The sequence below is a fragment of the Musca autumnalis genome, unplaced genomic scaffold, assembly GCF_047663935.1.
Source record: "Musca autumnalis isolate F117 unplaced genomic scaffold, ASM4766393v1 scaffold_1, whole genome shotgun sequence".
NCBI classification, from domain to species: Eukaryota; Metazoa; Arthropoda; class Insecta; order Diptera; family Muscidae; genus Musca; species Musca autumnalis.
The window spans coordinates 146,707,101-146,729,964 of NW_027411644.1; the positions used below are offsets into that span (position 1 = coordinate 146,707,101).

Consider the following 22,864-nt stretch of genomic DNA (forward strand, 5'->3'; position numbering starts at 1 on the left):
AGAAACATACCGTAAAAATGTTTTGTATATGTCACAGGTTTGTTATAGCCTCACATTACGGTACCTACAGATTTCACTATTTTGAACCAAACTCGTGATACAAAATCAATATATTTTACATTTGGCATAATTATTGTGTTTGCTTCTTTTTTGGTAAGAGGCTGAGGGTATATCTCCGTCAGCACAGCGGACCGATATTATTTTACTTATTATTTATAAACAAAGTTATAAAATGTAAAAGCAGTTTTGAATAATAATCTTCAAACCACTTTAAACGGAATATTCCTGCAAAGTCCAACCCGATTCGAAAGATTTCAATAGACTTAAAAAATGTTTAACAATTATTATTTCGTCTATGTTTCTGAGCTCAAGGATATAAACTTTAATTCTATTAAGCATTATTTCGTTAATCAACTAGTCATGTCATTTGTGAAACAATCATATTTTTTAGGATGGGAAAAATTTTAGATATCTCCACTGGCATCTAATTATTAATTTTAACATGTTAAATTTCTTTTCACATTTTATACCCCTATTGTTTAATTTTTCTATGAAATTCTTTTAAGTTTCGTGTTGAAAGAATCATTGTGTAACCTCTGGCACTCTTTTGTTTGTTTGATATGCAAATCGAGCTGTATTTAAGCATTAACTTTTTAACACACTCATTCATACAACACCAACATTTAGCTATCCGCTAACACAATGCCAAACTAGCCAAGTATGTTTGAGGTTGTATGTGTGGCTAAACAGTCCAATTGCATTTGTTTGTATTGTGAGAAAAATGAAGAAAGGGGTCAAATTTAGGATAAACGTTGGCATTGGCGTGAATGCAATGTTGACAACTAATTGTGTGTAGAGCGAAGGTATTATCATAAACCATTTTATTACGTTATAATCGACAAAAATATACGCCATGAACATTTATTGTTGCGACTTCATAAATGTATGTAAATTCCGTCAACTCTAAATAATCGGCAAATATTATTTAACATATGCACGAAAATTACATTTTAATACAATTACAAAAGCTAAACTTACGACCAGGCAAATTTATACAAAGCCTCCTCCCACTCACACAAGTTGAATAAGCGTTTTGTGTTGTCATTTCTCCCACACGCAGCCACGTATACACATGTGGTTATGGGTTTGGGGGTGAACTATGTCTCTTGGATTGGATGGTTTTCAGCATGGAAATTCGTAACACCCACAACAAAGACCACCATCATTGGCGTGTAACTGAATGTGAATGTGTGACTAGTTTAAGTGAAGCCACCCTTTTCACCACACATTCACTTCCACGTGGGAAAGTCCCAAATGAATCGCCGTTCGGTTTATTGAAATCCAGCATCTATATTGGTTTAATCTCTGCGAACGAATGAATGTGGCAGCGTAATATTATTGCAATTGACATTACTACAGTATCCTGTGGTGAACGCAGCGACAATTCAATCTCGTTTAATCTTATCAACGCCCAATTGATGATGTCCACTCAGTGTTGACACAAACAATTCCACTAATGCAGTCAGTCAAGGGTTTGTTCTTAGTCGGAAGGACTATTCACAGTTGCTGTGGTGTCCTCAATTAGCCACATTTACAATCAAAGCTAAATTTCGCAAAAACACTTTTAGTTCATTGCTGATAATAAGTGACAGGATTGAAGTATCTAGAGTAAACTTTAAAGTAGTTGATTTGTCTTTTCGACTTTTAATTCAAAAAGTGTTATAGAGCTATTTTATTATCATTGGCTAAGTATTTGTAATAACAGTCTTTATATATAACAACATGAGCGACATCACATAAATATGTTATAAATGTACGTATATACGTCCATATGTATGTAGTAGATTCACCTAAAACGTATTTAAATAATGAAGCAACAAATTTTAAACAAATTACACTGTGCAAGAAGGGGGTGGAGCATTTCTTTTGTGGATAAAAGCACTTGGTGTGCAGATTAAGAACCGAAATTGTAGTCGTTGGTCGAGATTTTAAGTTATGGCGTGATGTATTTTTTGATTGCACCCCTATCCTTTTCGTTCCTATTTCTTGAACCGTAGTAAACGTACGACAAGGTGAGATTTTTTAACATCCAAATATTTTGCAAAATTGTTCTCAAAGATACCTTAACGACATTGTCATTGTTCTTCTTTACATTTTCCCGGTCCTTATATTTCCTTTCAGGGATATATGGCCCAGGGATATGGGTGGCCCAAAATATGACCTTTTTTGAAAACCCTACCCCTTTTTTCCATATGAAATTTTATGTCGATCGGTTAACGTTAACTCGTGCTACCAGAGCGATCTTTGTTTCCGTAGAACGATCTTTGGGACCAAAGGTTAATTTTCACGAAAATTCTCTAAAGATCGCAATTAAGGTCCAATCGATGAAAAAACTTTACTAGTTCATTGTTGTGGCTATTTCATTTCATTTGATGCACCAAAAACAAAATTGTACAAATATCTCGATGAAATTAGGAAAATGTGACAGAATTTGGTCTAGAGAAAATTTGGCCAAATTATATTGAAATCTTGGTGGTGTCTATGCGGATTTATCTGTATTGGTCGGAAAGTTTAATTTCGCATATACATTTATCTAATGAAGTTCGATATATATACCAGTTACCAAGCTTTGCCTTCGTCTGCCACAAAAACAACATCCTAATACACCTGAAGATCGGATTTACCACCCGTGAAACGTAGTGTAATGGTTGGATGCGTGGGACTTCGGTAGACTCCTAATTTTTCAATGTATCTCTAAAGGCCTAACAGCTCAACTCGAAAGAGAATTAATTAAATATCACTATAAATGGCCTTCGCCTTAATAAGGCAAAAATAAAAAATAATTTCAGCATGAGCCAGGCTGGGATTCGAACCTGGGTCTCCGACAACTGAGTGTCAAGGTTGCCGGCGTCTTAGCGTTCTAAGCCACCATCAACTTGTCAAAACTTTAGTAGACAATAATTGATGATCAAAAAATAAAAAATCTTCTGATATAGAAGAGCAATTACTAATGATGTAGGAATAAAACTTACCATAGTATTTGTGAACATTGAAAAATGGGATTACCAAAGCAGGACTATAGGAAAAGTTTGGAGTTTCAATTAACTGACATAATTTCGCATATACATTTATCTAATGAAGTTCGATATATATACCAGTTACCAAGCTTTGCCTTCGTCTGCCACAAAAACAACATCCTAATACACCTGAAGATCGGATTTACCACCCGTGAAACGTAGTGTAATGGTTGGATGCGTGGGACTTCGGTAGACTCCTAATTTTTCAATGTATCTCTAAAGGCCTAACAGCTCAACTCGAAAGAGAATTAATTAAATATCACTATAAATGGCCTTCGCCTTAATAAGGCAAAAATAAAAAAAAAAAAAAAGTTTAATTTAATTGTTCGTTAACAACGTCCGGCAATTTTCAAAAAATCGCGTTACATTTGAACCGGACTATATACGTCTGAAACTATAGGAAAAATGGAGTAAAATGGTACTTAAGATTTTTTCATTTTCGCATTGTGTTGACCTTTTCAAGTACATTCAAATTTCAAAGGACAACATTTTTTAAAAAAATATTTTAAAAACTTTTAGTCATCACACGATACTGGTGTTGGTGTCATATTAAAGATGAGAATATTGGCTTTTTATAATAATATTAATTTTTTGCTTTCAAGAAGAAAAAATCCTTTGAAAACATGGTGCAATTTTTTTTTTTAAAAAAATATATGATAATATCCTTAATTTAGTGCCACACATCCCGAAATTTAAGTATCCTAGCTTTGCAAGTTATTTTTTAATAAATATTTACATGAAATTCTTCAAAGAAAACAAAACATTTTGTTCTAAATCGTTGTGCGAGATGAATTCTGAATTCTGACGCCGCAGTATGATAGAAGACCAAAAATAAGATGACACGTGTCCCGTCGTTTTTTCCCATCACTTCCACCTTCGCTGTTATGGGCCCCATAGGTTTGAGGCCTTGATGTTAAAAGGGATCATTTTGCCAGGCTCATATTTTCTAAACCGCGTAGAATTTTAATTACGTACTTTCTAGAAACATTTTTAGTGAGATCTAAGAAACATTTTTAAGACAAGAGCTAAAATTTTGCGTCCGAGCGCAAATTAAAATTCTTAGCATTTTAGAAAATATGAGCCTGGCAAAATGATCCCTTTTGACAAAAAGGCCTCAAGCCTTTGGGGGCCCATAACCGCGAAAGTGGGGAAAAACCCAGGGACACATATCTTTTGATCTTTTATCATGCTGCGGTGTCAAAATAATGTTCGTTCTTTTTTTAATATTTTTCGCCTCGCATAATGATATAGAATAAATTGTTTAATTTTCTTTCAAGAATTTCATGTAAATATTTATTAAAACAAGTAAAAAAGTATCAGTCGTCTTGCTGACAGGGATATACCCTCGGCCTATGTGAATTGAAACTTTCGTCTAAGGATCGAATGTATTTAGGGTCTTCTAAGAATTTTATGGCCCTTTTTGGACATTTTAACTTGCCTTTAACTTTACCCAGCAAAATTTCGGATCCGTTAGTCATTCTGTAACCCATTACAAAGTAATGTAAACAAGCTTCTTTTCGCATTACAAGTAATATGAAAAGTAATGGGTTACTTCTTAAAAAATTTACAAGGCAAATGAGGACGGTGGTACAGTGTGTGTGTCCGACTATATATCCTAGGGTTGTGTGTTCAACGCTCACCGTCGGCACGCTAGTTTTTGTTAATTAAAAAATAACAGTTCGTGGGGCACATGTGCACTGCACATTTAGTTCTTAAGCAACCCTTAATATTCGTGTGCGTGGCACAGTGTGTAGTGTCTTTGGCTAGAAATCAGGGGGTTTGTGGGTTCAACTAGGCAGACAGCGAAATAAAATAAAGTAAAATAAAAGTAAGAAGTGTGATGAACTTAAAAACAAATTCTCTACATCAACTGTTCTAAAAATAGAATTTTTTTCACCTTTTCAACTTCTAGTGGCCACAGAATAACTAGTTATTCTAGTGGTCATAAGATAACTAGAAACTGAGTGCGACATGCCCTTGTAAAAATAATCGGGAAGAAAGGGAGTTTGTGAGTAGTTACGGCTGCCAAAAATCCCTTACAAAACCCATGATTTTGGGAGGACTTTTTTTATGGGTAGAAGTTAAATAAAATTTGGACTAACTATTAGGAGATCCCAAGTTTGGACCAAATTGGTTTGCCCTTTCGAGAGATATCATGTATACCATTTTAGTGAAATTTTTTAAGTACTGGGGGAAGTACCCGAAGTTGTGGACCGGTATTGCCCATTTTTGAATTGAGACTACTGGAAGTTGTGGGCCGGTATTGACCATCTTCGAACTGAAACTAAATATGGACAAAATATGACGAAGGCCAAATTTTGGACCAAATCGGTTGATCAGTTCGAGAGTTATCTCCAGCCACTACATATGGCTAGGGGTTTTAACACCTTTCGGGCTGTTTTCTCAAGAAGTATGGATTTACCCCGAAAAAACTTTTACCGTCGTAAAGGATGCAGCAAATGCAACTTGGTTCAACAAAAAAGTGACAAAGTGATTCGAGAGCAGATCTTAAAGTGAACTTACGCGAAATTTGTGTGGGAGGTACCCGAATGAGCGGACACATTTGGTCCTAATTCAAACCTGATCTATGTCTGGTAGATATGGTAGGATGCGTAAAGTATGGACCAAATCGGTCGCTCCCGGTCGAGAATCATCTTGCGCTCCAACCACTACACACGGTGCCATAGGGTTTTTTGCATCTTTCAGGTTATTTTCTCAGGAAGTATGAATTTGCCCCTGCTGAAACTTGTACCGTCGTATATGGGACAGTAAATACAAGTTGCTATAACAAAAATCAAAGCGATTTGAGATCAGGTCCTAAACTGAACTTCTCCGAAATTTTGTGTGGGAGGTACCCGAAGAAGTGGACCGATTGAGTACATACTTGAAACTTATCTAAGTCTGGTGAAATTTTCAGTATTAGTAAAGTATGGACTAAATCGGTTACTCCCTTCAAGAGTAATCGTTCGCACAACTTTTCTGAACATTTTCGAACTTTTGTGGGGGAGGTACCGGAAGGATTGGACCGATGTAACCCATCTTCGAACTTAAATTAAGTTTGGACAAAATATTACGAAAGCCAAATTTTGGACCGAATCGGTTGATCCGTTCGAGAGTTGTCGTGCGCTCCAGCCAGCCAGACAGACAGACGGACGGACATAGCTAAATCAACTCCAAATTGTCTGAAACGGATTTCGTTCAAACATACTTGGGGTCTAAAACCATTATTTCGATAAGGCACATTTTGCCAGTATGAAAGCGTATATACCCTCGTTAGCATAAATGCTGAGGGTATAAAAATAACATACAAAGCTAGGATATTGAAATTTAGGGAAGTTTGGCACTACATAAAGAATATTGTCAGGATGTTTTCAAAGGATATTTTAGTATTAATTTAAAAATCACTCTGGAGATGTTTTCTTGTTTTTGGATTTTTCTCATGAAAAAACTTTTCAGATGTAAGCGGTTTTCATTTAAAGTTAGTTAAGGCGCACCGTACTTGACTTGACTGTTTTATAAGGAGGCGAGCCCCAATTTGAACTTCTATATCTCAAACATGGTAAAACCTACGAAAATATTACAAAGGTCAATCTTGTAGGGAATTTTCATTGCTACAGCATTTTCTATCACCATTTCGAAAGGACTTGCGGTTTCCAAGCAAAATCTTGAAAACCTAACAAAACTAAAAATGTGAACTTCGCCCGTGATTTATTATCCAACCGGCGTTTTTTTTTTTTGTTTTTTTTTTTTTATTTTTCTCATCTATGAACATTATAGTTTCAGAATCCGCAAAAACTTCCCAGGTGTAAAGTTTGTTAAGGCGCACAGTGATGGGGGCTATATCAAAACATGGACCTAGGTAGACAATTTAAAAAAATGTATGTAAAAAAAATTAGATAAAATTCACAAAATACCGAAAATCGGGAGCTACCGTTATGTGGGGGCTATACCGACACTTGGACCTATGTTCACAATTTTTGGTGAAAAAGTGTTGTAACCGTTAAGAACATCAAATGAAACATTCCAGTTAGTTCTTTAAAAAATTGTTTCTAAAATCCTCAAAATACTGAAAATCAGGAGGTACCCTTATATGGGAGCTATATCGAAACATGGGTCGATATAACCCATCTTCGAACTTGACCTGCCTAGTAAAAAGATACCCATGTGCAAAAATATAGCGCTCTAGTTCAATTTTTGCGGATGCTAGAGTTTATATGGTCGCAAATGCGTTACAAAGGGAAAACAAACTTAATATACCCTCCACATAGCGGAGATTATAAAAATGGGTGGTGTTTTAATACAATTTCCCTTTTTAAACATACAAATATGCTGTTTTTTTTTTTTTTTGAAATTCTGAACTGGCTTACCTCAACTAAATGCAACGTGAGACGTGCCCAGTTATTGGTGCGTGTACTTCCATCACCTTTTGTGTAACGAAAATATTTGAAATGTGATTTATATTGGTTTGAGTTAAATGATAATGGCATGTCGATTGAAATGAAACCAACAGAACTGTACGAAAGCACCAGAAATGATGTTTACTCGTATAATCCCAAAAAATGCAACATTCATGTCAATAGCCTGAGCTGCAAGAGTTGCAATAACGCACGCACACCGGCATTATTATTATTGTTCGTGTTACTGTTGTTGTTGTTGCTGTACTAGTTGTATAACCAAAACAGAACAATAACAAAAACCATAACACTCGTAAATCACATTTAAATCGCAGCCATCATCATTGTCACCATCAACAGCAGTACTGTCGGCCACGATTGGTTGCCGTGGGCCACTACCAGGATTACAGCAACGCATGGCCTTAGAGCCACACCAATTCAGCCATTATCGCCACAAATGCAATCATTGCTGTGAATTGCTGTAAATAAAATTGACGCCTCAAGTTATTTTGTTAAAACTAAAATTACTTTTGCTCACAAAACTAGCGCCACATCAATGTGCTGCGAACCGACAAACCGGGAAGCGCATCTTTTCATGAAGTTATCAACTTTAACAAGAGAAATAATAATAATTATAGTTATATTTTTAGTGATGTTGAACTTAAATATATTGCCCAATAACTTGGCCATGAAATAGAGTTTAGCCATACAAGGTAGATTTATTTAAGGTGTAACTCTTAGGGAGTACCCACAGAAATACGTGGGAGAATATAAAAATTTAGTATCTAAGTACCTGATTTACTCGGTTATGGGTTAGGCCTGGAATTCTCAATTAAATGAATATAAGTACAAAAAAAAATACTTCAATGGACATAACATTGTGGCAGATTTATTAATAGATTTATATAGTATCGAACGTGAATAATTTTTTCTGTCGAATCTCTTGTAAAGTCCTTTCACTTAAGTACTACTCGAAAGTGGAAGTTTTTCGTTGTTTGAAAAGCATTTTGAAAATAGACATCATTCACCCTTGAATACATATTGAAAATAGTCCAACCATCCATCAGACAACCCGAAGTATTTCTAAGTCATGATTTTATATTTAAAAAAATAAGTTTTTATTGAAATTAAACATTTCACTTTACAATTACAATTAATTCAAATTATAGCAGAAGAAGTGTCCTTTTTGTTTTCTTTACATACAATCACTTTTTTGTGTTCAGTGACGATCATAAAATAATCGATTTACTTTCGTAATGCACCTCGTTTGCTCCGTGGGCCAAGTAGTTCGTGTTGCGGCAATAAATCCAATTTCCACAAACGTGTCATGTTTTCACATGGTTCCTATTCTCGAACTGTGCGCGTTTCGCATTTGTGAGATATTGGGGAAGCACACACTTACACTTGTACACGATATACGGCGCGTGCATACACATAGACGCACGTCAACTTTGGTAAATGTGTGAGAAATAAGGCAAATATCAGTTCATTCAACATGTTCGCTGAATAAGTTCAGTTTCCGCTTTTTCGGTTAGTTTACGATATTTCCGTGCCTCTCTGGATATGCCTTTTGTCAGTTTTTCAATTCACACAACTAAAACAACGAACACACGCACTCACATTAGAACACACATTGGAATTGACTGTGTTCTACTATGTTTTACTATTTCTATCCCTGGGCTGTTGTTGTTTTTCTTTTTGTTTTTTTTTCATTGTGGTTTTATGTCATAATTCCTTAAATGTTACTTAAGCACTTCAACACCTTTTGCGTTAAATATTTATGTTCGTCCATGTACGTGTGAGTGTGTATGAGAAAAGAAGGAAAGTAGTTGGAAACTTTTTGGGTTGGAGAACGACGGTTTGGATATCAGCATTCTGATGAACATGAATGAATGAATGTTCATTTGTTTCTGCCTAAATGCGTTCACGGCTAACATGCGTCGGGAAACCAATTAGAGTTATTCACAGTGTGTTAGTTGAAGCGTTGTGCTGACACTCAAATATTCTGATAAGGGGGTTTCGAAAATACTTGACCTAAGAAAAGGCAAAAATGTTAAGTTCCGCAATGTGTAATTTCTCCAAATTAGCGAAATCTCGTTGCCAAGGCATACAAAATTAATAACTTAATGGTAGGGTAACTCAATTGGTAACATTTTTCTATTTTTGCCTTATTAAGGCGAAGGTAATTTTATAGTTATATTTGAATTAATTCTCTTTCGAGTTGGGCTGTTATGACATAATAGATGCATTGAAAAATTAGGTGTCAAGCAAAGTCCCACACATTCAACCGGGTGGTGAAGTCCGATCATTTTAATGTGTGGACGAAGGCTAAGCTTAGAAACTACCATTTATACGTAAATCAATCAAAAATACGAATTAATGCCAGTTATTTAATTCCAAACTTTTCCTATATAATATGGTATTTTTTTCAGCAAAATGTTTGTAGCACAAAAAGTATAGTAATCATGAATGCTAGTGATTCCGGACTACTTCTTTGTACGTGAAAGAAGTCATGAGTTTTACAAGGGCGTGGTGCAACGAGGATGCAGTATATTTTGCTTCTCAATCACACCTTTGGCATTAGTTATTTTAAGTGAATAAATATATATTCCATGGAATGTTTTTGGAATTGATTTTTCGGCTCATTTAGAAATTGATTATTTATTATTTAGAATTGATTATTTATTTAGATGTGAAATTTCATGAAATGGATTCAAATCGGACAAAATGTGAACAACGGAATACATTTTTTCATGACTCTGCGTGGACTGCTTCAAAAAAGCTATGCTATCACTACTTCACATAGAACAACTTTAAATAAATTTTGCTGGAATATAATTATAGGTCCAAATATTTGTCTGTTTTTACAATTTAATCGTCATGTTTATTATACCCTACACCGGCGACCTGACTTAACGCCCAACGGACATAACGCCCAAAATTAATTTTGGGCGTTATGTCCTACTGACACCGGACTTAACGCCCAAAATGAAATTGGGCGTTAAGTCCGCCCCCATAGCGGACATAAGGCCCATTGGGCTTTATGTCCGTTTTCCGAAATTAATGATTTTCCCACTTCATAAGTAAAATTCAGATTTATTTAGAAATGAAGTTGATTTATATATGTATGTAATAAATTAAAAAAAAAGCTTACTGAAATCATATTTAAATGTATACGGATTTTCCAACAATTTGTGGACAAATGGGCCCAACATTACAGTACTGTGATCGTTATGATTTACTTGCGTTTTCTCGAAACAAGATTTACAAGCATGCACAATTTTGCAAACCTGCAATTTTATTTTTTAAAAACATATTTCGTATAAAAGATATTTCGTGCTTGCGATACATCTACAACGCCATAAATAAAACATTGAGTCATAGAAAATCAAAATCAAAACTCAAACCTGAATATGCTGGAAGCGATGGAGCAAAAGTCAAAAACGGTATATTTTACAAGAAAACGCGCGCGCGTTTTTTAAATATACGACTTTTGCTCCATTGCTTCCAGCATATTCAGGTTTGCTCTATGACTCAATTTTATTTTCAATGAGGAAACAATTTTAAATACTTATTAACATTTAACTTAACAACTTACGAAAGCGATCGAGCAAAAGTCGAAAACGGTATATTTTTTAAGAAATCGCGCGCGCGATTTTTTATAAAATATACCGTTTTCGACTTTTGCTCGATCGCTTTCAACATCTTTAGGTTTTATGACTATGACTCAATTTTATTTTCAATGAGGAAACAAATTTAAATACGTATTAACACTTAACAACTTACGAAAACGATCGAGCAAAAGTCGAAAACGGTATATTTTATAAGAAATCGCGCGCGCGTTTTTTATAAAATATACCGTCTTCGACTTTTGCTCGATCGCTTTCAACATTTTTAAGTTTTATGACTATGACTCAATTTTATTTTCAATGAGGAAACAATTTTAAATACATATTAACACTTAACAACTTACGAAAGCGATCGAGCAAAAGTCGAAAACGGTATATTTTATAAGAAATCGCGCGCGCGATTTTTTATAAAATATACCGTTTTCGACTTTTGCTCGATCGCCTCCAACATCTTTAGGTTTTATGACTATGACTCAATTTTATTTTCAATGAGGAAACAATTTTAAATACATATTAACAGTTAACAACTTACGAAAGCGATCGAGCAAAAATCGAAAACGGTATATTTTATAAGAAATCGCGCGCGCGATTTTTTATAGAATATACCGTTTTCGACTTTTGCTCGATCGCTTTCAACATCTTAGGTTTTATCTATGACTCAATTTTTAATTCACAATAAGAAATAAATCACTCAACACGCTGTTAAACATTCCGTTTTGTCAGTATTCGTTATTTGGAAATGTGTTAATAAATTCCTAAGGAGATTTCGATTTTTCGGAGCTCCTTATGCGTCCAACTAGTTTAAAATCAACTGAATGATGTTTGCTATTTTAGGAATCAATCAAATCATTTTTAAAATCTACTTAACCATAATATAACCTGAAAGAGTCTACCATTTTGAAAGTTTTAAAAATTTTTTTATAATAAAATTAGACAGAATGATCAAAATAATAGTTTATTGTAGGTTTTGGAACACAGCAATTGAAACCGGCCCTGCATTACAAATATTAATTTTTAATCATTAAAATATGAAAAAAAAACACAACATAATATTTGGGACATTTTTTTGCCTTGTGTCCGATTATTTTTGGGCCTTATGTCCGGAGTTAGGGCGGACATAACACCCAATTTTATTTTGGGGGTTAAGTCCAGGGGCGGGGCGGACATAACGCCCAAAATTAATTTTGGGCGTTATGTCCTTGGGCGTTAAGTCAGGTCGCCCCCTACACCACTATGTGGTAAGGGGTATTATGTGTTAGTGCATTTGTATGTAACGTACAAAAGGAAGCGAGATAGACCCATAGTTCCTTCTAGGGATATACATGAGTCGATTTATGCATGTCCGTCCGTCCGTCCGTCCGTTCGCAACATACAGGTCGCATTTGTTGACCGATTTCGCTGAAAATTGGGGAATACCATTTTTTTAGCCGGTCGGAAGATCAAGTTCGAAGATGGGATATATCGGTCCACGTTTTGGTATAGCCCCCATATAACGGTACCCCCCGATTTACGGTATTTTGACGTTTTCAGCTACATTTTCAGACCGATTTGGCTATAATTTGACATTTAGGGTTCTTATGTATCAATAAACTTATATAACATAAGTTGTGGACATAGGTCCACGTTTTGGTATAGCCCCCATATAACGGTACCCCCCGATTTGCGGTATTTTGACGTTTTTAGCTACATTTTCAGACCGATTTAGCTATAACTTGACATTTAGGGTTCTTATGTATCAATAAACTTATATAACATAAGTTGTGGACATAGGTCCACGTTTTGGTATAGCCCCCATATAACGGTACCCTCCGATTTACGGTATTTTGACGTTTTCAGCTACATTTTCAGACCGATATATCTATAATTTGACATTTAGGGTTCTTAAGTGTCAATAAACTTATATAACAAAAGTTGTGGACGTAGGTCCCCGTTTTGGTATAGCCCCCATATAACGGTGCCCCCCGATTTACGGTATTTTGACGTTTTCAGCTACATTTGCAGACCGATTTGGCTATAATTTGACATTTAGGGTTCTTAAGTGTCAATAAACATATATAACAAAACTTGTGGACATAGGTCCACGTTTTGGTATAGCCCCCATATAACGGTACCCCCCGATTTGCGGTATTTTGACGTTTTTAGCTACATTTTCAGACCGATTTAGCTATAACTTGACATTTAGGGTTCTTATGTATCAATAAACTTATATAACATAAGTTGTGGACATAGGTCCACGTTTTGGTATAGCCCCCATATAACGGTACCCCCCCAATTTACGGTATTTTGACGTTTTCAGCTACATTTTCAGACCGATTTGGCTATAATTTGACATTTAGGGTTCTTAAGTGTCAATAAACATATATAACAAAACTTGTGGACATAGGTCCACGTTTTGGTATAGCCCCCATATAACGGTACCCCCCGATTTGCGGTATTTTGACGTTTTTAGCTACATTTTCAGACCGATTTAGTTATAACTTGACATTTAGGGTTCTTATGTATCAATAAACTTATATAACAAAAGTTGTGGACAAAGGTCCCCGTTTTGGTATAGCCCCCATATAACGGTGCCCCCCGATTTACGGTGTTTTGATGTTTTTAGCTACATTTTCAGACCGATATATCTATAATGTGACATTTAGGGTTCTTAAGTGTCAAAAAACTTACATAACAAAAGTTGTGGACATAGGTCCACGTTTTGGTATAGCCCCCATATAACGGTACCCTCCGATTTGCGGTATTTTGACGTTTTTAGCTAAATTTTCAGACCGATGTAGCTATAATTTAACATTTAGGGTTCTTAAGTGTCAATAAACTTATATAACAAAAGTTGTGGACGTAGGTCCTCGTTTTGGTATAGCCCCCATATAACGGTGCCCCCCGATTTACGGTGTTTTGATGTTTTTAGCTACATTTTCAGACCGATATAGCTATAATTTGACATTTAGGGTTCTTAAGTGTCAATAAACTTATATAACAAAAGTTGTGGACATAGGTCCACGTTTTGGTATAGCCCCCATATAACGGTACCCTCCGATTTGCGGTATTTTGACGTTTTTAGCTACATATAACAAAAGTTGTGGACATAGGTCCACGTTTTGGTATAGCCCCCATATAACGGTACCCTCCGATTTGCGGTACTTTGACGTTTTTAGCTACATTTTCAGACCGATGTAGACATTTAGGGTTCTTAAATGTCAATAAACTTATATAACAAAAGTTGTGGACATAGGTCCACGTTTCGGTATAGCCCCCATATAACGGCACCCCCCGATTTACGGTATTTTGACAGTTTTAGCTACATTTTCAGAGCGATTTAGCTATAACTTGACATTTAAAGTTCTTAAATGTCAATAAACTTATATGACAAAACTTGTGGACATAAGTCCAAGTTTTGGTATAGCCCCCATATAACGGTTCATTTAAGTTCATATTTTCGTATAGCCTAGATACATCCGAACTAGCTGTTAATGACATTTGAAGTTCCCACGTTATGTACCGATTTTCGATATTTTGAAGATTCTAGCTAAATTTTTTAACCGAATGAGGAGTTATTTGACATTAAAGGCTCCCATCAAAAACTGTCAACATAGGCCCATGTTTTATTATAACCCCTATATAACAGTACCTCCCAATTTCTAGCCCACCAAAAATTGTCAACATACATAGTTAGATATAGGCACCATATAAAAGGGCCTCCCGAATGAAGCATAAATGTACATAAACATTATCTGACATTTTAACGTACCCACTTAAAGTTGGGGACAGGAATGAAAAGTAATTATTCCATTTTAGTTCAGAATATTTTATTTATGAAAAGTTCGGCCCGGCCGAACTTAATGCTTTTTTACTTGTTTTTGTTGTTCTCTTAGTTTAACATGCCTATATCTTCTTTAAAATGTTATGTCCTTGCCGCTGCGTACAGAAATTATTTAAAAATTATTTTTATTAACAGCCCATTTTTTATTTTTTCGCACCACAGTGCGTATGAGCATTGAATGTGCAAAGTCGTTGTCCATACGTTCTTCATTCCCTTTATTCATAACACAGTTAAAATGCACAGAATACTCATTTCTGGAGATGTAGTAACACTATCAAGTTTTATTCAATTTCTTGTTTATGTTTGGGTTTGCAATATTTTTGGTTTGGTTTTCTGTTTTGTTCATTCTTCTTCTGTTTTTGCTGGCATTTAAGGTAATAAAGTTTCTTCTTGCTAGTATTGTGGTTACGATTCAACAGCAACTTCGTGTTTCTTTTCAGTATGACATGCCAAAAACAAAGACTCGAGACCAGAAAGCTGCAATTGTTACTTTTCGTGTAGACTGGAGAAAGGTAGGTAGGACTAGCATAAATGCTGACGATGGCATTGCCATTGCAAGCGCCATATTTTCAGCCCAAGGCTGAACCAACATGCCATGTCGGTGGGCTAACATTAGCTGTCGGCTTGTTGTTTCTAAACAGTACCAAGTTTTGGCAAATAAAAACACGCTCAAGTATCATAATGGGAATTGCTAGATTCGCATGTATGTATCATCGTTTTTATAGAGCAACAGAAGCAAGGAATTGATTTGAATTAAGACACCACTTAAATACCGTAGCATAACAACTTTAATATTTATAAAGAACTTACCAAATGTTTAACTTCAAGACAAAAATAATTAAGGTTTCTTTTATTACTGGGTGACATATTGGATGAAAGATACCAAAAAACGGTCCTGACCGGCCTTAACATGGCAAACCCGAGGACTTATCTTGTAATGAATAAAACGGCAGTTTTATTTGGAGATTTTCTGCTTGCTGATCTGAGCAAGCTTGATGTCAGCAACAAGTTTGACTTCTTTATTTTTTCCATCTTTATTTATATAAAAAGTCTTAAATCTTACATTGAGTTCTTATTCTATATGATTCACAAAAATACTCGATATTGAGTAACTCCTAACCAATAGGAAAAAGAATAAGTTCAATATCATTACACTTATATCTGTGTATGTTTGTCCATGTGTTACATATGTTGTCATGTATTTGAGTCTTTCATTCATATTTATAATTTAGAACTTTAATCAAATAATTTACTATTGGCCAAAACTCTGACTCATTACAATGTATTCTTGAATTCCAATAGGAACTCTTAACTATTGCCCTACATATGAGTGAGTAACGCAACAAAGAAACAAAGCATGGATACAATGAACTCGCTATGGCACCGACCAGCTTAACAAAACAAAATATTGAACATCGAAATGCATGGCAACATAATGTGATGTGACACACTACCATCTTGGACCCTCTTTCATCTCAAGTGGACACTGGCCTCCACGTGGTATCACCAGGGGAGCTGCCTTTAACTTCTGTTTACATATGCCGCGCGTTCAACCATGTGAAGGTTAAAAACTTGGGCATTGGGCAACATAATATGAAAAAACAAACCCTCTAAAGTTGAAGACTCCCGCAAACGTTTTAAGGATCATGATCTGTACCTGGAATGTTTGCACTCCTTATAGAGAAGGTGCAGTTTACGCATTGGCCCTAGCACATAAAAACAGACATGGTCAGTTCCATGTTGAAACAAAGCTAATTTATCTTTTTGAACTTTGAGTCACAATTCCCACAGTCTTAGGTTTATCATGGATTTAAAGTAGTTGTTGAAGAAAAGAGTTCTTAAACAATTAAATTGAAATCAAAATTAGCTCTCCCATGAATTTTGGAGAAATGTTAAACAAACAAAAAATATTAAAAATAAACCGCATTGAAGTAAAAAACGGACAACAATTAAATCATTATCCATTTAAAAGTATATGTCTGTTTTCTTGCAACTACAAGCAGCTGCGAAATAAATGCCTTACGCGTTAACTCCAATAAGGACATTAAAGGAATTCACATACTTTTAGCCAGTCAAGAGAGAGAAAATGTGGTTTTTATTCGTACGTATGTATGTGGCATGAACATTTTACGCTACATTTATTTTATACAAGATACAAAATAATTAAAAACACAGAACACTCATCGGGTTTAATGTGCATTTAATGTATAATCTTGAATAAGGCACTTGATTCGAACTTTTGTATCTGTCTTTAATAATCAAAATATTCAAATCACATTTTAATTCAATTTACAACGACAAATATTTCAATAAAATATTGAAACTAATTTTTATCACGCATTTGGATATATGTACATATATAGGTATATAATAAATGTTGTTATCGTATTCGATATACAAAAGCGACGCACACACTATAGTTGATAATAAGATATTACCAGTAATTGTTATTCGCGTGATTTCCTTGCCTTATTCTTTTAAAATCGCCACAAAGTGATCCTTTTCACCCTTAGGATATGCATTCATTTCGACACTTACATTTGCTTGTTCATAAAGATACGCACACGTCCTGCCGTGGGTTCGAAAACGAACCTTTAAACATGTTCAGCCAACCAATATTATACATACATATGTATGTGTGTAAATGTTTACGAGAGTTCAGTGAAGTGTATTTAAACATTGTGCTTTATACAATTTAACTTAAATTACAATTATAAAACAGATCCTTGAACAACAATGCGATGTAACAGCAATTAAAAACGAAAAACAATACCAAAAATACATAGCTTTTGCTTTATTTAAGCTTGTACTAAAATTTAAGACCAGTAAAACTGTGAAATTTAATATGGCCACATAGATAACTGAATTTATTACAAATCACAATAGATGAGATTTTTTTCCGAAAAGAAAACAAATGAAGCCAAACGAAGCGGCACATACATAGAAGGATGGAAGGACCTAAGTCAAACTGCAAAATCGACTTAAAATTGAATTGCCGCAATAATGCTTCAAGTTCACAAAGGACGGAAGTCAAACACTCATCTCTTCCGTTGCAAGTCAAGTTACCATGTACATACATATTGTACGAGTATGTATGTCGCTTGCAATTGTTATTCCTTAAAACACATGTGATGCTTTATTCTTGCAATTTGGAAGTTTGGCCTCGTTGGCCGGCTATATCAAATATATCAACAAAAAAATAATAATAATAGAAATGTGAAATATACTGTCAGTGAAACAGGCTTCGTCTTAGACTGTATTTTCGGAAGGTTGTAATAACATGTAAAAGTTATAATAAGAATCATTCGGTTTGCCGAGCAGAATAAGACAATAAAATACAGTTTTTATACCCTCAGCTCTTAGGCATTGATACGACGAAAATATGCCTCACCGAAATAATGGTTTTAGTGACATGTATGTTTGAAAGAAATTCGTTTCAGACCATTTGGAAACGATTTCGATATGTCCGTCCTTCTCTCTATGTTAAACCGGGATCTAGTATTCCTAAGAGAAACAACGTCTCTCTAGTTTGAATGCTTTCTATGCACTGATTTATTTAATTTAAACATATTTTTAGGAACTAAGTATTACAATATGACTTAACCTATCTTAGACTAATGTGTAAAAAGCGAGTGCACAAATGAGTACGAACGCATCTGCCATACAATCTTACGGAGCCGTCGTAGACACATTATTTCAAAATATAAAATTTAAAATAAAAATATCAAATATAGACATATCAAAAAAGCAGAGTGTTCTATACATCAAGCTAAGTTATGGTACCCAGGAAGCATCTCCATCTTACCAGCCTGTCGCTCTTCCAGCCAGAATCATCTTCATTTAGCTGCACCTTTTTTTTGGGAGTCATCAAGTCGTCCTTCTGTGGCGACTACTTCTTGCTGGCATTGGACAGCTTACTCTTCCAGTGTAGAAGATCATCCTTCTGTGGCTGCTTTATATTTTTGGCTTTGGGCATCTTCTTCTTCTGGCGTTGAAGAAAGTCTTCCTTTTCTGGTTCCTCGCTCCTCATTTGTCCTTCCATCTTTCGCTATTCCAATAAGGCTCGGACATTCTTCATCTCGGGAGATTTGCATTCTTCTTCGTTAGGAGAAATTACGGCTTTCAAACGACAGATTTTTCTCATCACCTGCGTGCTATTGCTAATAGTTGCAACAGTTTCGCCGACCCAATGAACACCTTCAAAATTCCTAACACTTTCGTTAGCTGTATCTATGCATCTTCATTTGCAGCTACTTTTGCAGCCAATACATCACGCTCCTTTTCCGCTACATGTCTCGCGCTCCTCTCTCTCTTTACGCTAGCCAATTATTCACTAAATGTACTCACTTCTGCCTTCAATAACTGGACTTCGCGTTCTGTCTCTAGGTTAGCCGCTATTAATTCTTCCTTGGCTACGCTTGATTCCTTAGCCTCATGCAAAGCATTCTTGAATTGCTCATGGCGAGCTTGACTGCGTCGTTCTTCTTAGTTTGGTAGGCGGTGACAGCAACTTCCAATGTCATGATCTCACCTTTCATCATCATTATAGCTCCTTGTCCAATTCTTTGTTCAGGCCACGGACTTCCATTAGGCCTCTTCATCTCTCATCTGTAGGTCTCTTCATCTCAAGGCTTGCTTTAGCCTCTTCAGCCTTTTTCAAGACAATTTTAAGATTCCTGATTCTGACTTTCAATTTCCCCATTGTATACTACCATATTTCGCTATCTATGTGCAGGACTTCTATTTTTTCCTCCAATGACAGGAGTCTAATGAGCATTATCATTACTGGTACCACTTCCTCTTTCTTGGTAAACAATTGACGCTGCAGCCCTCTGCATATCCACGAACCTATAAATAGCATAATTGTACTCCTCAGCCAGGGTTTAATTGACCTATTCCATAGCCCAGTTGAAGAGAAGAAGAAGTCTGTCCACTTCATCTTTAACTTTTGCCGCCGTCTGCTTTTGACGCAGCATGTTGAATGTCCCTTCCCTTCAGCACTTGCATATTAAGTTGTTTGGTGTCGGCCGCCGATTCGGCTCGTAGGACCAATATTAAACCGGGATTTAATATTCCTAAGAGAAACGACGTCTCTCTAGTTCGAATGCTTTCTATGCACTGATTTATTTAATCTAAATATATTCTTAAGAACTAAGTATTACAATATGACTTAAACTATCTTAGAATAGAGTGTAAGATGCCTCAATCACGTTGTTTTTAGTATATTTTTCAAAGAAAATTTCATAAATATGTCAATAATGTGGTGAAATACTAAATAGGAGAAAAAACCTGTGCGAACAGTGTTTGAAATATGTGTTGTAGAAGGTATGTTTTTAAATACTGCTGAAACAACGTGAAATATTCATTTTAGAATTTCAAAATGTTCTAAAGAATTGCTGAGAACATTTTTTTGACGATTTTTTTTACCGATTACTTGGTTCAGCTCCCAATAGTTTAGCAGATACTGACAAGGCCTCAAGAAATTATGTATACTTTTCTAGATTTTATCGATTTTGATGCGCTAGATGGAGATTTTAGGGTTAAGTACGGATTCAGACGTGTTCGCGGATAAATTTTAACCTTTATTTCGTATAGTTCTCGCAGTACTCGTAATGTTTTGGAAAAACAACCAATACTGGGTTTATTTTTTATAACCTCCACAATAGTATGAAGGGTATATTATAAACTTTTTATTCCGTTTGTAACGAATTGAAATAATCATTTGCGCCCATGTAAAGTATATATATTCTTCATCAGGATTCTGAGTCGAAATAGCCATGTCCGTCTGTTTTAATCACTCTAGCGTCCGTAATAATTGAGCTAGATCGCTATATTTTCGCACACGAATGTCAGTTCAAGTTCGAAGATGGGCTATATCGGTCCACGTTTTGGTATAGGGTTGTAGCTACATTTTTTGGTAGAACTACCTGTAATTTAACATTTGATGCTCCCAGTGGTTACAAAACATTTCCACGAAAAATTGCGGTATTTTGAGGGGTTTAGCAACCTTTTTCGACCGAACTACCTGTAGTTTGACGTTTGAGTTTCTCAGAGGTCACAAAATATCCCCACCAAAAATTGTCAACATTGGTCCATATTTTGGTATAGCCCCCATATAATGGTACCTCCCGACTTTCGGTATTTTAAGGATTTTAGCTACCTTTTTTGACAGAAATAATTTGACGTTTGAGTCTCCCAGTTGCCACAAAACTACTCTATGAAAAATTTTCGACATAGGTTCATCTTTTGGTATAGCCCCCATATAACGGTACCTCCCGATTTTGGGCATTTTTAGGGTTTAAGCTACATTTTTTCAATGAACTACATATAATTTAACATTTAAGGTTTACAGTGCTCACAAAACATTTCCCCCAAATATTGTCAACATAGCCCATGTTTTGGCATAGCCCCCATATAAAGGTACCTCCCGATTTTCGTTGTTTTTCGGGATTTTAGCTAAAATTTTTAACCACACTTGCTGTAATTTGCCATTTGAGGTTCCCAGACACATCCACCAAAAATGGTCAACATAGGTCCATATAACGGTACCTCACGATATTTGATATTTTTAGGATTTTACCAACAGCTTTAAACCAATCTTGCCGTTTGAGTTTTCAATTGTCACAGCACCTCTTCACTGAAACTTGTTGGTATACCTCCCATATAACGGTACGTCCCGATTTTAAGTTTTTTTTTTTGAGAATTTTAACTACTTTTTGACCGAACTACCTGTTATTTGACATTTGAGGTTCCAAGTGGTCAAAAAATGTCTCCACCAGAAATTGTCAACATATTTCCACACTTTGATATAGGCCACTTATAAAGATGGCCCCCGAATAAAAAAATGTTGATACATTTTCTGACCTTATATAGGCATTTAGGTTTTCGTGGTCACAAAACATCTCTATTTAAAATTGTGGACAGGAAGGAAAATTAACTGATATGTATTTCATGGTGGATGGTATAAAAAATTAGACTCGGCCGAATTTAACGCTTTTTTAATTGTTTCATTATGTCAAGGGATTAGGTGGGCAAACCGACTGAGAAAGAGATAGTTCAGCGCCTTGTATTTTTAAGCATGACACACTATTGCGACATTATGTTAGTTTTAATATTGTTACACTTATTTAATTGATTTAACGTACAGGGAATTGACTTTGAAGTCATATATTTCGTTCAGATACTAACATGTGATACCCTACACCGACCGTGTGATACCCTACAGCGACCATGTGATACCTTACACCACTACTTCCAAAACTCAGCGGATATGTCTGAAAAGGTATGGTACGAAGGTTAACAAGACTCTAATGTATATTTTGCAATATCTCAGGTATTTTAGCCCGTACATCAACGCAATTGACACCAATGTAAAACCTGGAAATTGCTATTTTGCAGACAAATATGCGAATTTTATAAGCTAGATATTGTCCGATCATTGCAAAAAATTTAGTTAGCAATTATAGGCTCATTGCTACGATATTTATTACGGGAGTGGTTATGGAGATGTAACATAACCTCACTCCCGTAATAATCGTAGCAATGAGCCTATAATTGCTACTTCTAGTGTGATTAAGGTGCCCTACTAACAATGACAACGATGGCGGTCTGGTATATTTATGCTATAACTAATTTTTCACATACTTTAGGCAATAACTAACTCTATTATCTGACCGACAACATAAAAAAGGTTAAGAATTTCTATTGCATGTAAAGGTTTGAAAAAATATTACTCAAAATAAAAAATTTTGACATTTTTGAATATTTTTACCGCTAATTTTTAACCGATCATCGTTAAAACTTGTAGCCGTATTCTATGTTACAAGCCCTAACCTATTTGAAAATTACGCCGATCGTTTGGTCCATTTCACCTGCTAAAGTTTTCACGATCATCACCAAAAACTATAGATGTCTATTCTCATTGGAACTCAATCTCCATTCATA

At 35.4% G+C, this 22,864-nt stretch overlaps 1 protein-coding gene across 9 annotated transcripts in view; it reads left to right on the top strand.

Moving 5' to 3' along the window:
- fru (sex determination protein fruitless) overlaps positions 1 to 22,864 on the top strand; it is an 805,497-nt gene that overhangs the window by 237,893 nt on the left and 544,740 nt on the right. For 6 of the 9 annotated variants that reach the window (XR_012408588.1, XM_073957651.1, XM_073957643.1 and 3 more), the window contains exon 3: positions 15,361 to 15,432. The exons of the other annotated variants lie outside the window; for them this stretch is intronic. Coding sequence is in view for 5 of the 6 variants with exons in the window: in XM_073957651.1 (XP_073813752.1) it covers positions 15,367 to 15,432 (66 nt within the window). In the remaining variant the exon portion in view is untranslated. The remainder of the gene's footprint in view (positions 1 to 15,360; positions 15,433 to 22,864) is intronic. 9 annotated transcript variants of the gene reach the window in all.